Source organism: Parasteatoda tepidariorum, chromosome 12 (assembly GCF_982258835.1).
Source record: "Parasteatoda tepidariorum strain Cologne lab strain chromosome 12, Ptep-v5.0, whole genome shotgun sequence".
NCBI classification, from domain to species: Eukaryota; Metazoa; Arthropoda; class Arachnida; order Araneae; family Theridiidae; genus Parasteatoda; species Parasteatoda tepidariorum.
In genome coordinates this window covers 35938261-35952122 of record NC_141766.1, presented here as the reverse complement: position 1 = coordinate 35952122, position 13862 = coordinate 35938261, and the positions used below count along the sequence as shown (strand labels likewise).

Sequence of the window (13862 nt, the reverse complement as noted above, 5' to 3'; positions counted from 1 at the left end):
AAAAATTCCAATAAGGCAATTTTAAAAGTGTTTAAACTTATATTGGTTATAAACTTTTAGCTATTGTGTTTCTATGAAGAAAAAAATCTTACTGCTACATAGTTTTCTTTTCTTTATCTTAGACATTGTTATTTATCTAAGAATATATTAAATCTGAGTGAAGGTTTGAGAATGTGATAAATCTTTGATAAAGTTTCAAAACTCAAAACAATAGTCCATAGCTTTTTCTCTTTGACATTAACTAGAATAATCAAATTATAAATGTTCCTTGGGATATAATTATTATATGCATTATATGAAAGAGAATCTTATATTTTCACTTAGCTGACAATATATGCTTTTTTTTAAAGAGAATCTTATATATTTTCACTTAGCTGACAAAGCATTCCGTGATATGCGTGCATTGAAATCAAGCCAGTCAATCATTGTCAGTGGGGAATCTGGAGCTGGCAAAACTGAGTCTACCAAGTATATCTTACATTATCTTTGTAAATCTTGGGGCTGCCATGCAGGACCAATTGAGCAAAGAATACTGGATGGTAAGAGTTTAAAATATTTAATTGATTATTAGTTATCAATTACATAATTTGTGTGGGATGTAATAAATGATAAAAATTTTTGAATTATTACAGCTAATCCAGTTTTGGAAGCATTTGGCAATGCCAAGACCATGAGGAACAATAACAGTTCTCGTTTTGGCAAATTTATTGAAATACATTTTAGTAGCAAGGTAAATTGCTTTTTACATTTAAATAAATGGAAAAAATAAGCAGTTGGCTTTGACTTTTTAATAAAATAAATACCTTTTTTTTTAGTTTTCTGTTGTTGGTGGATTTATAAGTCATTACCTGTTGGAGAAAAGTAGAATTTGTTCTCAAAATGATGGCGAAAGAAATTATCACATCTTTTACCAGCTATGTGCTGGGGCCCCAGCTGAAATGAAGAAAAAATTGCAATTGTCTAGTCCTGATAAATTTCATGTAAGTTTTATTTATTTTTGAATACTATTTTTCTCTTATTAGTCTTGTGAGAACAATTATTCATTTGTAGTTGTATTTTCTATTATAAGGAAAAACTAGAATTAACACAAGAATTATTGCAATTATTTATTTAAATTTTTTTCCAATATTTTGTTGCAAAAACATAATACCAGTATTATATGTGTTGTTGTGTGTAAACTTATTTTATTAACATTTTAAATTAAAATTGTGGTAAAGTATTTATTATTTTCAAATTCCATATCTGTTTGATTAAGCATCTTCAAAATATATATACACCTTAATTTTTAGACTTTAATTTTCTTTTTGGAAAAGACGCTTGTAATTATGCAATAAATAATTCATTCTAGTTTTCAAATTCTTTGATAAAAAGAGCACTAATGAGAAAGACACAAAAAAATGCTCCTTTGTTTGGAGACAACCATTGTTCCATAGAATTACTACAGTATTTATACTACTTATTGCAATAAAATGGATATATCTTATTTATAAAAAGTTGATTACCTAATGATAAATATTCTTTTTATAATATTTTATAATTACATTAATTTGTGACATTTTTGACTATTTGTGATAACGTTTCTTATTTGTCGTTTGAAATTTATAACATTATTTTTACTTAATAAAATAAAAAATTCTTTTTTTTTAAGTATTTAAAAAAGAGCTGTACCCAGTATTTTACATCATCAGAAACTGAGAAGCTGTTGAATCAGGACTCTAAATCATGTGACCAGAAACAAAAGGGCTCTCTACACGACCCTATGCTGGATGATATTCTAAATTTCCGCACATTAGACAAAGCTCTAAATAATATGGGTAAGATTTTGATTTTTTTTTAAATTTTGGCTATTGTTTTTTTGAAAATTGTCACTATGCATTTTGTTGTAGAAATTTGCTAGTTTTCTTAGGAAAAAAATTGATTCATTAGAATTTCTTCTGACTTTTAATATAATTTATAACTCTATTTTGACAGGTTTGACAGATTCTGATCGGCTGAATATTTACACTGTGGTAGCATCAGTTTTACATCTAGGCAATGTTGCTTTTGAAGATAATCCAGATGACTGTAAAGGGGGATGTCGTTTAGCACCTAATGCTATTGAGAACTTGCGCATTGTTGGATCGCTGTTACAAGTTGATTCTGAATTTCTCAAGCAAAGTTTATTAAGTCGAGTGATGCAAACAAGTAAAGGAGGAGCAAAGGGAACTATTTATATGTAAGTTATCTATTTTTAATCTAATTATCTATTTTAATGTAAGTTATCTATTTTTAATTTAACTATCTATTTTAATGTAAGTTATCTACTTTTGCTATCTATTTTTAAAATTTTTTATAAATTAAAGACATTAACTTTTTTATAACTTAAAGACATTAAAGATTTTGAGCATGTTTGGATAAAAAACATTTGATAGTTCCTTGACCATTATTTTTCACATTATCCCACTGACTAAAAACTTAAGCACTTAGTCCATCAAAATAGCTCTTTTGATCACAAATAAAATTTTTTGATTTTAAATATTCTTGTGCAACTTAGTGCTGTTTTTTCTGAAAGTTCACATTACATATGTAAAATTATGATTACCTAACAGAGTTAAAGTTATTTCTAAATCACAAGATCTCATATCCATTTTACTATAATGAATAACATAAAATGCACTTTCTTAATATTTTTTATTAACCCCTTTGTTTTGTTTGTGACTAACTTATTTCCATTTGCATGAGTTGTATGTTAAAATATAAATTTTTAATACATGCAAATAATTTTTTTTTTCAGTTTAAACTGTAGTAGTCAATAGTTATTTTTAATTTTATGGTTTTACTCATCTTATAAATGAAAGTTGTAATAATAGTTTTTATTTTCTTAATTTTAATTAATTCAGTTTTTTTTGTACTCTAATGAACCTTTAATTCTCACTGCATGATATTTTAGTTATGATTTTATGCATGCATTTTTTTAAAAACAATTTGCTGTAGGGTCCCACTGAAAGTTCATGAAGCTCAAAATGCTCGAGATGCTTTAGCTAAAGCACTGTATTCCAGATTGTTTGATTATATTGTTCACTGCATCAACAAAAGCATACCTTTCAGTTCATCTTCATATTATATTGGTGTTTTGGATATAGCTGGTTTTGGTAGGTAAAATTATGTTTTTAAATAAATAATTTTGAGAACTATTACCATTATCCCATAAAGCATTTTTACTCTATGACATTTAAGTAAACAAGTAAAATTCTGTTTTTAAATTGTCCTAGTTTCTGATAGTTCTTCAAGAATTCAGTAATTAAACTGCTTTTAATTAACCAAGGATGTCCAGGCTATTAAAGAGCTTAAACAGCCATGAATATTTCTGTGTAATTGGTTAAAAATTTTTCTTTATGCACTTAGTTTTATACAGCCATCAGTTTCTTGAATTCTCCTAAAGTCTAAATTAAATTTATATTGAGTGCTTAGATTGTTTTTATTCAGTTGATCTTTGTAACCCAGAAAAAAAAACTTCATTAACCACTCACAATTTTAAAATAACAAAGATTGTAAATTTAAAAAAAAAAAATTTATAAAGATGTGTTTAGTAAGATGTGTAAGTCTTTAAAACTGTACTTTTAAATTAAGTACAGTTCTACTGACTTTAAAAAATTTAAAATGTAATATCTATTTGTTTTTATATATATAAATAGATGTAAACTCAAGATTTGCAATGAAATCATTCACTACAGGTGGCAGTTAAATTATGGTTGTGCCAAAAAATTCACAGCATTTACCAAAAGCTATGAAAAAAGCTTAAATTTTTCTCGTTTATTCAAAGCATGGTGATTACAAAAGGTTATTTGATTTCAAAAAAGTCCTCTCGCATTTCACAAAGACTTCTCCTCAATTAAAAATACATTGCCCAAGGTCTACTGTTCATTGATATTCATTGTTTAATTTATTCCTTTATTTCTTTAACTGTGATGAGTTGTATATTTCTTGTTCTTGATGATTGTCTGGGTGAAAACATTTAAAGGATTCAAATATGGTAAATATGTGACAAATTTCCATGTGCATTTGTATTAGAAATATTGCGGTTTCACCACTCTAGGAGTGAGTACTGAATCTTACTGAGAAAACCCGTATTCAATATCAATAGTTTATAATGTTATGAATGTTTTGTTTTACAAGCTGTTATGAAAGCATAGTTGTGTAAATGACATTCTCTCTTTGTACTAATGCATGGTAAATTAATTAATATATTAAATAAGTTTTGCTTTTCTCACATGCTCTTTTGCATAACTAAACTTGTAGTTTTTTATTTGTAGTTTAGAGTTTTTTTTTTGTATACTATTATGCAAGAATGTTATAATTTTGGTATATTTATTTATAAAAAGTACAAATTTACATAGTGCAAATTCAAAAAGCTACACTTTTAAAGAGTTCACAGAAAACTCCATAAATTTATGGTTTTGTCCTTGGCATCTTATTATCTTAGTTTTTGATTAACAGTGTATTTATATTTTACTTAGTAAGTAGACATTTGAAACATGTGTTTTTTAAGAATCCTTTCTTATATGAGAATAGTAAGAATCCTTCTTGAATATTTAGCTTGAATTTCATGCACATACTTTACAAATCACTGATTAGTATCAACTTAGCTGATTTAAAGTAACTTTTTGTTTTCTATTAGGAGACTAATTTCACACTTTCTGTTTAACCTTTGCAATATTGTTTAGTTTTTGCTATGAATGAAATAATTTTCAAACGTTGAGGCCTGCTTAATAAAGATATTTTTGTTCCCAAGTCCTAAATTAATGTAACACAAACTTCTATTCTCCAAAACAATTTGTTTTGTCCACGAAATTGCATTGCTTAGCGCACACCAATGAACTAGCAACGTAGCAAAATTGAATCAAAATAACACACAACTCAGATCACTAATTTAATAAGTGAGCTTAGTCACATATTTATCAAAGGTATACCTATTTTTGATTCACACAGTCATTTTATGAATAATATTTAACAATCATTCCTTTCCAAATTTTATTTAGTTTTTTTCAAAGCGTTGATAAGTAACTATTAAAAATCAGAAAATAATTATTGAAAATCATTATGCATTAAGTAATGAACAATTTTATTAAGGCTTGTGCTGAATAATTTCTTATAATTGAAACAAAGCTAGAAGAATAATGTAGAAGGTTATAAATCAGCATCTAGGGAACCAATGCAATTAAACTCATTTGTGGCCATGTGTACTGTCAACTTCCCTGTGTAGCCTCATATGTTACACATGTGTAAAGAGAAATTCAAAAGTAACATTAACAAACTGTCATAATAGAATTTTTCAGAAAAGAATATTATGCATATTCTTTTGTTGCCATTTCTTGTTGCTTTGGCTGGATTCACAGTCATTTTTTTCATAGAGAAGACTGCCAGAGTTAAGGCGTATACTTACTCTAAAGAAATAACATATAATCCAAATTGAAAAAGAGTATACTTTGTGCTTTATATAATAAAGCTAAAAACATAATAAAAGCAAAAAATTATTTGTGTTTTATTCACCTTGTGTAATTTTATTCAAATAACATATTACTTATTTCTGTGTAGTTTAGCTTTTTACATAACTTTTTTTAAATGTTTTTTTTAGAGTACTTTCAAGTAAACAGCTTTGAGCAGTTTTGCATTAACTACTGTAATGAAAAACTTCAACAGTTTTTTAATGAACGCATTTTAAAAGAAGTAAGTATTAACCCTTGTATTATCTTTGAAGTGTTTCATGAAATGTAATGTTTTAAATTTTTTTTAGAGAAAACGTAAAAGCTGAGTTGAAAATTGATATGACTATCTATTTAAACTCAGTTATAACTTTTTGCTAATCATTGCGGTGTAATTTTTATAATATATAATTACTTTTTTTTTGCTCTCTAATTCCTGATAATAAAACATACTTACATATAGACTTGTTGAATAACTATAGTTTTAAATAATCATGTGAAAGTTACTAACATTTTAAGACCTTACATAGACCTTACTTACATATTAATAAATTAACTGGAACAAAGTCAAAAATCAGATTTCTCTTTTATTATCATTGATTACAAATTTTTGATCTGATTGTGGTATATTTTATATTAATAGTGTTAAAATATGCTTCTTATTTTACAACTCTTCTAGGAAAAGTACTAATTTTTGTCACTTAATTTTTTATTTATCATCCTGTAGTAAAAGCAAAGTGTTAATTCTATTTCTGAAGTATGCAATTTCAAGTATAAGTTATTTATTATTCTGTAAAAAGGATCAGATATTTGGTTGATTGTTATCTAAGTCAAATTGAAGATTTGGAGTTTTTTGCAACAAGTCTTTCAACAATTTGTTAGTTAATGTTAAATTGTGCAGTTTCATTGTATATACACTGTCATTTTTTTAAAATTTAAAAATGATTAAAATAATAAAATATCTTGAAATAGTTATTTCTTTAGAAATTTTTCTGATAGCATAGTACCTCAATGACTATGAAACTCTTGTGGTTTAACATCGTACAATATTTTCTATTGCCCATCAGTTAGCTGACTACTATTCTCTATATCTACTGATTTGCTTGAAGCTCTATAGATACCCATTATTTGCATTTTTTAAAATCTTATAGTGATCTGGATGTTTGGGGTTTCATTTTATATTAGGTAACAAAATAAAGAAAACCTTAGTCACCATAATATTTAGAGAATTTAAAAAAAAAAAAAAAAACTCAAAAACTGGTTAAAACAATTAGTTGTTGGGTTAATTTCCTTGAAAGAAAATGCAGCTTTTGGTTTGTGAGTGATTAGTTTGTATTAGAAACTAGATTTTAGTATTAAAAAGGACCCTGATTCAAAAAAAAAAAAAAAACAACAAAAAAAAAGAAAAAAAAACAGATGAGCTATCATTTATCAGTAATAAAGAAATTGCAAGAGTTGATATAATAAGAAAATGGTTTTTCTTTTCAGGTTTAGAAGTCAATTGCAACAATGAGTATAGTTTTGAGAGATGAAATTTAATAAATTCATCTGTAGTGCTGAATATTGTTGTGGAGAGAGTTATTGTTATACTAGATATTCTTCTAGCAAAATTTTACTGTATTCATATTGTTCCTCTTTTCTTTTTAGGAACAGGCACTTTATGAAAGAGAACATTTGAATGTTCGAAAAATTGATTATATTGATAATCAAGATTGTATAGGCAAGTATTTTAAGTATTCTTATGTTAATTTTATACATTGTTATTGATTTTTATGTTATGTTATTAAATGTATGCGTCTTGGTTGTTTTCTTATCATAATTAATGTCTTTTTTTTAAATTGATTACAAACATGTATATATCATCAAAATAGCACAACACTTTGAGTTTAAGGCAAAATAAAACAATCAAATTTGGATTAAATTTATAGCTTTTCATATAAATATATTTGTTTGTTTCTTTTTATTATTTTGTTTTGTCACAGGAGCAATGTTGTGTATGGTAAACGTTTTATCTTTTTTAAGATTTTCATTGATTATTATTTTTGGTATTGATGTCACAAGGAAATATTTCGAAATAGAAAGGCAACATTTCTTAGGGGAAATTATTTCTCTCTGTAGCTTACATAAAAAAAGTTTTTTTTAAACACATTAGAAATTATTCACCCAAAAGTAGATTTTTTAAAAAGAGATTGTTAAAGTATTGTGTATACTCATTAAATTGCATCCAGAGTGACAAAATATCAAGCCTTAGCAAGCATGCCCTTCTTTTAAATGTTTTCCTTTCTGTTCTCACATTTTTCCTTTCTGTTCTCACATTTTAATAATAAAAAAATGACTGATATTTCATCACAATAGAGATAAAATAAAGTTTAATACTATAAAACCAATTTTTCATTGTCCTTAGTAAAGTATAGTAGTAGTTCTATAGCTTGTAAAATGTAATATTAAATAAAATTTGGAACAAGACTTTTATAAATAGGGTAAGTGGATAGTCTAAGGTTTCGAGAATTTTTGTCTAAATTTTCAATCCAATGTTATTAAAATATGGCACGGAGTAGGTGTAGCAGAGTTTTGAATTTATGTTGAGGTTTTAAAACAAATTTTGTTTTAAGATGTGGATGCAATGATTTCCTGTGTAATAATTATATAATTGTAATGATTTCCTAAAAAAATTGACTAAGTGAGTAAACTGTAGCCAATTTGCATACGTAGGCAAATAAACATCACATTATATAAAAAAGTATATCTTATCAACGCGAACTAAAGTAATACATATGTAGTATAAGTTTTATGTTTATTAAACAGTATTTTGATAATCTTTTTTTACTTGATGGAGTAAATAGTGATTTCTATCTATAGTAAATAAATAACTAAAAGTATAGGCTATTGATGAAATCTGTAGTCCAAACCACCATCTTTTTTCATCATAACCAGTGCACTCTCCAATCTTCAAAATATGTAATCTTATCTTGCATCTTCATTCTACAGCAACTCTTCATCTCTTTTAGATCAACTAGTATAAAAACGTGGCCTAGCATCTAACCAAAATAACTAAGCATTTTTAAACAAACTTCGTGAATGGCTGTATCATGTTACTCAAACATCCCAAAAATAAATAGTTATATCACAAATTAAAAGTTTTAACTTATTAAAAGTTATATCACAAATTAAAAGTTTTAACACAAATTAAAAGTTTTAACTTATTAAAGAGTGGCACTATTTACAGTTTCAGCATGGTGTCAACACAATAAAATATTAAAAACTTAAATAGCCACTTTGCTTGTATTTTTTCCTATTTGTTAAAGTCGAGATTTAGGGAAAACATTAAATTAAAAACAAGTAGTATTAATAGTGAAATATTCCCACTGGAATAATGTGTAAGAGAACTGTTGCAACTTGTTTTGTCTTACATTTTTGTCAAAGATCCTTTTTTTTTTTACAAATTTTTTTCGTTTATCTGACCTAAATTTGCACCTGGTCACTCATCACCAGGTATGCACGTTCACTAGAATGCACCAGTACAGCATTCCAGTATTCTTTTGAGGAAGATGCTTTCATTTGAATCTATCTTTCTATTTTATGAATCTGTTATTTTATTTCAAACTGCTGTGTCTATCCTGTCAGATGTGTGTGTATGTAATGAGTGGTTATTTAAAAAAAACATAAATCTGAAAACAACTATGTAAATAAAGAATGTTGAAGAAAAATCAAATTGTGGCAGTGTTGGTTTATAACTATAGCAAGTCATGCTTAAAAAACTTAGTGAAAGAATTCGTCTATGATACTTTTGGTGATTTGTGAGAATCTGCTTTAAAATGTATGAACATCAAAGTAAAAGTAAAGTTACTTCCAGAAATTTTTTTTTCTAAGGGAACCTATTAATTTTAAGATTTCGCTGAATAAAACAAGATTTTATGATAACTTAAAATGGATCATACTATGTTCTTAAATACAGACATTTGAGTGTTTTCAATATCTTACTTAATCTTCTGCTTCACTAAACTTTTTATTCACATTAAGTCATGTTAAGATCCTTTATTGCTTGCTTGAATACAAAACCTGCCATTTTAGTTGCTTAAAAATTTTTTTTTTAGCATCTAAAATTTTTTAGCCATACAACGCTCTTATGCACAGCAAGATCTTGTAAAGCATTTCAAATATTAACTTTGCTAACTTATTAAAAAAAGTTCATTTTCTGATAAATTTACATTGACAAAAATAATACAACTAACATTGTTACTCTCTTATCATTTTGATTCATAATTTTATTTTTCAATTTCAGAACTTCTTGAAAATAAAGCATCTGGTATTTTTGATCTATTGAATGAAGAAAGCAAACTACCTAAATCTAGTCATACTCATTTTACAAGTATGGTTCATAATCAAAATAGTGGCCATTTCCGTTTAGACTTTCCTAGAAAGTCAAAGCTTAAGTATCATAGGGAAATTAGAGATAATGAAGGATTCTTGATTCGCCACTTTGCTGGTGCTGTTTGCTATGAAACTGTAAGTATATTTATTATAATTAAAAATTGTGATATTCCAATACTTTAATTGCTATTTTAATCAAGATTGTTTTCAACAGAACTTTCTACTTACTGGAGTCATAAGCTGTACTGAACTGTGTCAAATAAGAAGAAATTTTGTCCAATCTAAATCTTGTTCATATTAAAATATCAATTTCATTATTTAGTAACTACATCAAACTTCATTCTATTCTAACTCATTTTTTTAAAAAAAAATTTGGCAATTGGTTTAGAAATGGGTAAACAAATATTTAACATAAATCAACAGCTGGTTTTTAAATATAGATTTAAAAATAACTTTGTCAGTTTATGCTTCTTAACAAAATCTCTAAACATTTTTTCTTATATTGCCTTATAAAGTTCCCTATCTGACATTTTAAAAGAGAAAGATGTGACCATTCCATTTTTTTATTTATATGCTGACAAGTGCAGCATATCTTCTTTAATTTCTATTTGCCTGAAGCAAAATGTTGCTAAGTCATTTTTTTAAGGTCAAACTTTTCATATTTGGCTAAGAGAGCCAAAAGGATAACCTTTTTCTATATATAAATAACATGCATAAATTTGTAAACAATAGCTTCATTACTGTAGATTCCCTTTTTTCATTATAGGCCATATTATTTAAAAATATTAAAACAATTATTTTTTAATGGTTATTGTGCATTGATACTCATTTTTAGTAATGATGAAACACATTGCAATTTTAAATAATGTTTGAAAATTATTTAATATTATCCTTATATGTCCTGATATTTAGCTTTTTGTACTGATATTTAGCTTTTTGTATTGATATTTAGCCTGATATTCTTGAATTTTGTGTCTAAAGCGCATTCTATTTTTTAGGAATATTAATGTGGATTTAAAAATCATTCATTTAAAAAAGTAGAAGGACTTGGATTTTTGATCCAATATCTTTTTATTATAATTAATAATGCTTGTAAAAATAGCAAAGATTGATAATTTAAAGTTAGTGACTGTTCACTAATTATGAATGATTCAGACAAATAGACTTACTCATAGGACTTACTATTTCACACTCTTCGGAAATTCAGTTATTTTACGAAAAAGAAAATTTAACTATTTTACATTATCAAATTTTTATGATTAAAATTTTCTTATCAAATTTTCATGGGTTATACGCTTATTTATAATATTTAGCAGATGTAGCAACAGATCTTGCTGGTTGGAGTTCAGTAGTTTCACAATTATTGATTCTGCTTTTTCAACTCATTTTGAAAATAATTGATCCTAATCAACAATACAGTAATCGTATAGAATTTTTAACGTTGAGTCAAGGGATCATATACTAAATTATTTAAGTGCAAAAATCTTTAGCTGCAAATTTACTGTGTTTTAGATTCAAGATTATTGAAACTGCACTTAAAAATTATTTGATTAAGGAAGTCTTGAGCTAGATTAGGAATTTAGATTAATTTTGGTACAAGGAATTATTAACCAATTGCAGGGATGAGATTCTTCCGCGGATTCGCGGATTTCCGCTTTTTTTCAAATTTTTCCATTTTTCCCGCTAATTTCCGCTGAAATTTTTTTTTTGCACAAGTTAAAATATTTTATGAGGAATTTAATTTTTCGCGGAGGGAAATTATTGAAGTCCCTTAGCTTATTTATTTACGCACTTATTTTCTTATTTTTTCTTATTAATTATATTTATTTACGATTTTCAAAGATAAACAGAAAATTCAATCTACGCCCTAGCTGCTAACCCTTCCGCATTTTTACTTATTTTAGCTATTTTCTCCGATTTCACGCACAGAAAATAAGATTTTCCGTATTTTTTATCTGTCTGCTGGATAGCTCGTATTTTCGTAATTCAGACGTCGCTGCTTCTTGTATTCTGGCGTGAAAACAAACAAAAAAAGAGGGAAAAAATAGAGGTGGATTTGCGGTGAAAATATTTATTTGCTCATTCAATTAATCTTGTAAATTTTTATTATGTCTAATCAAAAACAATACAAACAAGCCTTTTAGAAATCACTAGTCCAGACTCTGCAAATATCTCGATTTTTATTCACGTGATTTTAATATCAATCATCGATTTTCGTATTTACCTGATTTAAAAGTTGCACATTGCTATTCTTATTTACGCTATTTAAATATCGTATATTATGATTCTTATTTATGACATTTAAAAATCCAATATCGTGTTTTGTATTTATGCATTTTTAAAATCGCGATTTTATTATCAAATCTCGATTTTCGTATTTACCTGATTTAAAAGTTGAACGTTACGATTCTTACTTACGAGATTTAAAAAATCAATATCGCGATTTGTATTTACGAGCTTTTAAAGTCCTATGTAGCAATTCGTATTCACGCGAGCTTGAAATCCAATATCGTGATTCGTTTTTGTGGTTGTAATATCGCTCGATTTAAAAATTATGCATCGTGATCAAAAAATTAAAAAATCATGATATGCATTTTCGCATTTTTAAAATTCGATGTAGAGTTTCATATTTACGTGACTTAAAAGTCTCATATCGGGATTTATATTCACATGGTTTACAAGTTTAAAAATCGCACTTTTTTGTCACATTTTTGTTTTTATATATATATATATTGGATTTCCTCTTTTTTACTTTCTGACTACTCTCATCCCTGCAATTGATACCGATTATTTTTTAAAAGACCTGTTTTATGAAAACTTTCTATATACATTGATCTCAATTTATTATGAGATGTTCAATTCTCCATTATTACAATTGTATTGGAAACTGTTAAAAATTTCTGTTTTAAACAAAGTATATCTCTAATTAAAAATGGCATATTTTCTTTTGTTATTAGTAGAGCAAATGAAAATTTTTTTAGTTTGTCTTTTTTAGAAGTTTTAGTTTGTCTGGTATACATCTACTGTTCTAAAAAACTTCCTGATTTTAATGAAAAATGTCCTGATTTTTTCTTTATCTTACTATGAAGCCTGTATTATGTCATTTCTATATTTTAAAAAATAAATAGTTTCATTATTTTCAAGAGAATTAATATTGTCTCTACTTAATAGTTAATTTTGTAAATAAATATTTTATTTCTGACTTTGGCCAGCCATAATTTTGTAATAGAAAACAGCCATATGATAATAATAAATTTTAAGTTCTGAGTTTATGTTTGAGGATTAAATCTAGATTTTTCTTTTCTGTTTTTCTCAGTAATTCATGTATTTTTTTAGGTTTCTTTTCTTGAAAAGAATAATGATGCCCTCCATGCATCATTAGAAAGTGTAATATTGGAGTCTGAAAACAACTTTATTCAGAATTTATTTAAAAGTGAATCATCTTCTCAGAATACCAAAGGAAAATTAAACTTCAACAGTGTTAGCAGTAAATTCAGAAGCCAACTTAATGAATTAATGACAAAACTGAGAAATACTGGAACTCATTTTGTGAGATGTATAAAACCTAATTTCAAAATGGTTGATCATTGTTTTGAAGGAAATCAGATTCTTGTACAACTTCGTTGCTCAGGTGAAATATAATTTTTGCTTTGTAAATTCTAATAACTAATTTTTCGTACTTCGTAATATTCACTAAATTTATTTATATTAGGTATGACATCTGTTTTGCAACTAATGCAGCAGGGGTATCCATCAAGAGCACAATTTTCAGAATTATATGATATGTACAAAAAGAGCTTACCTCCTGATCTAGCTCGATTGGACCATCGTTTATTTTGCAAGGTAAGAAACCAGTTTTCAAAATTCTGATTGTTATGAAATTTTTCTGTAATTGACTTTTTATTATTTATGATGGTTTTCTAGTATGGTGCATGCCAGTCAGTAAATTTGTTGGTTATTGAAATCAGTTGCTTATTATCATAGAAGTTTCATTAACAAAATCATTTATGTAAGATATTGAAATTTCAT

General features: G+C 26.5%; 1 protein-coding gene across 1 annotated transcript in view; it reads left to right on the top strand.

The window, feature by feature from the left end:
* The window catches only part of jar (Myosin heavy chain 95F jaguar), a 34162-nt gene that overhangs the window by 9230 nt on the left and 11070 nt on the right, over positions 1–13862 (top strand). The window contains exons 7-17 of the mRNA XM_016060155.4: positions 375–539; positions 633–730; positions 816–980; positions 1649–1814; positions 1972–2215; positions 2974–3131; positions 5615–5706; positions 7110–7182; positions 9745–9968; positions 13170–13464; positions 13546–13676. Of these exons, the coding sequence (XP_015915641.2) occupies positions 375–539; positions 633–730; positions 816–980; positions 1649–1814; positions 1972–2215; positions 2974–3131; positions 5615–5706; positions 7110–7182; positions 9745–9968; positions 13170–13464; positions 13546–13676 (1811 nt within the window). The remainder of the gene's footprint in view (positions 1–374; positions 540–632; positions 731–815; positions 981–1648; positions 1815–1971; positions 2216–2973; positions 3132–5614; positions 5707–7109; positions 7183–9744; positions 9969–13169; positions 13465–13545; positions 13677–13862) is intronic.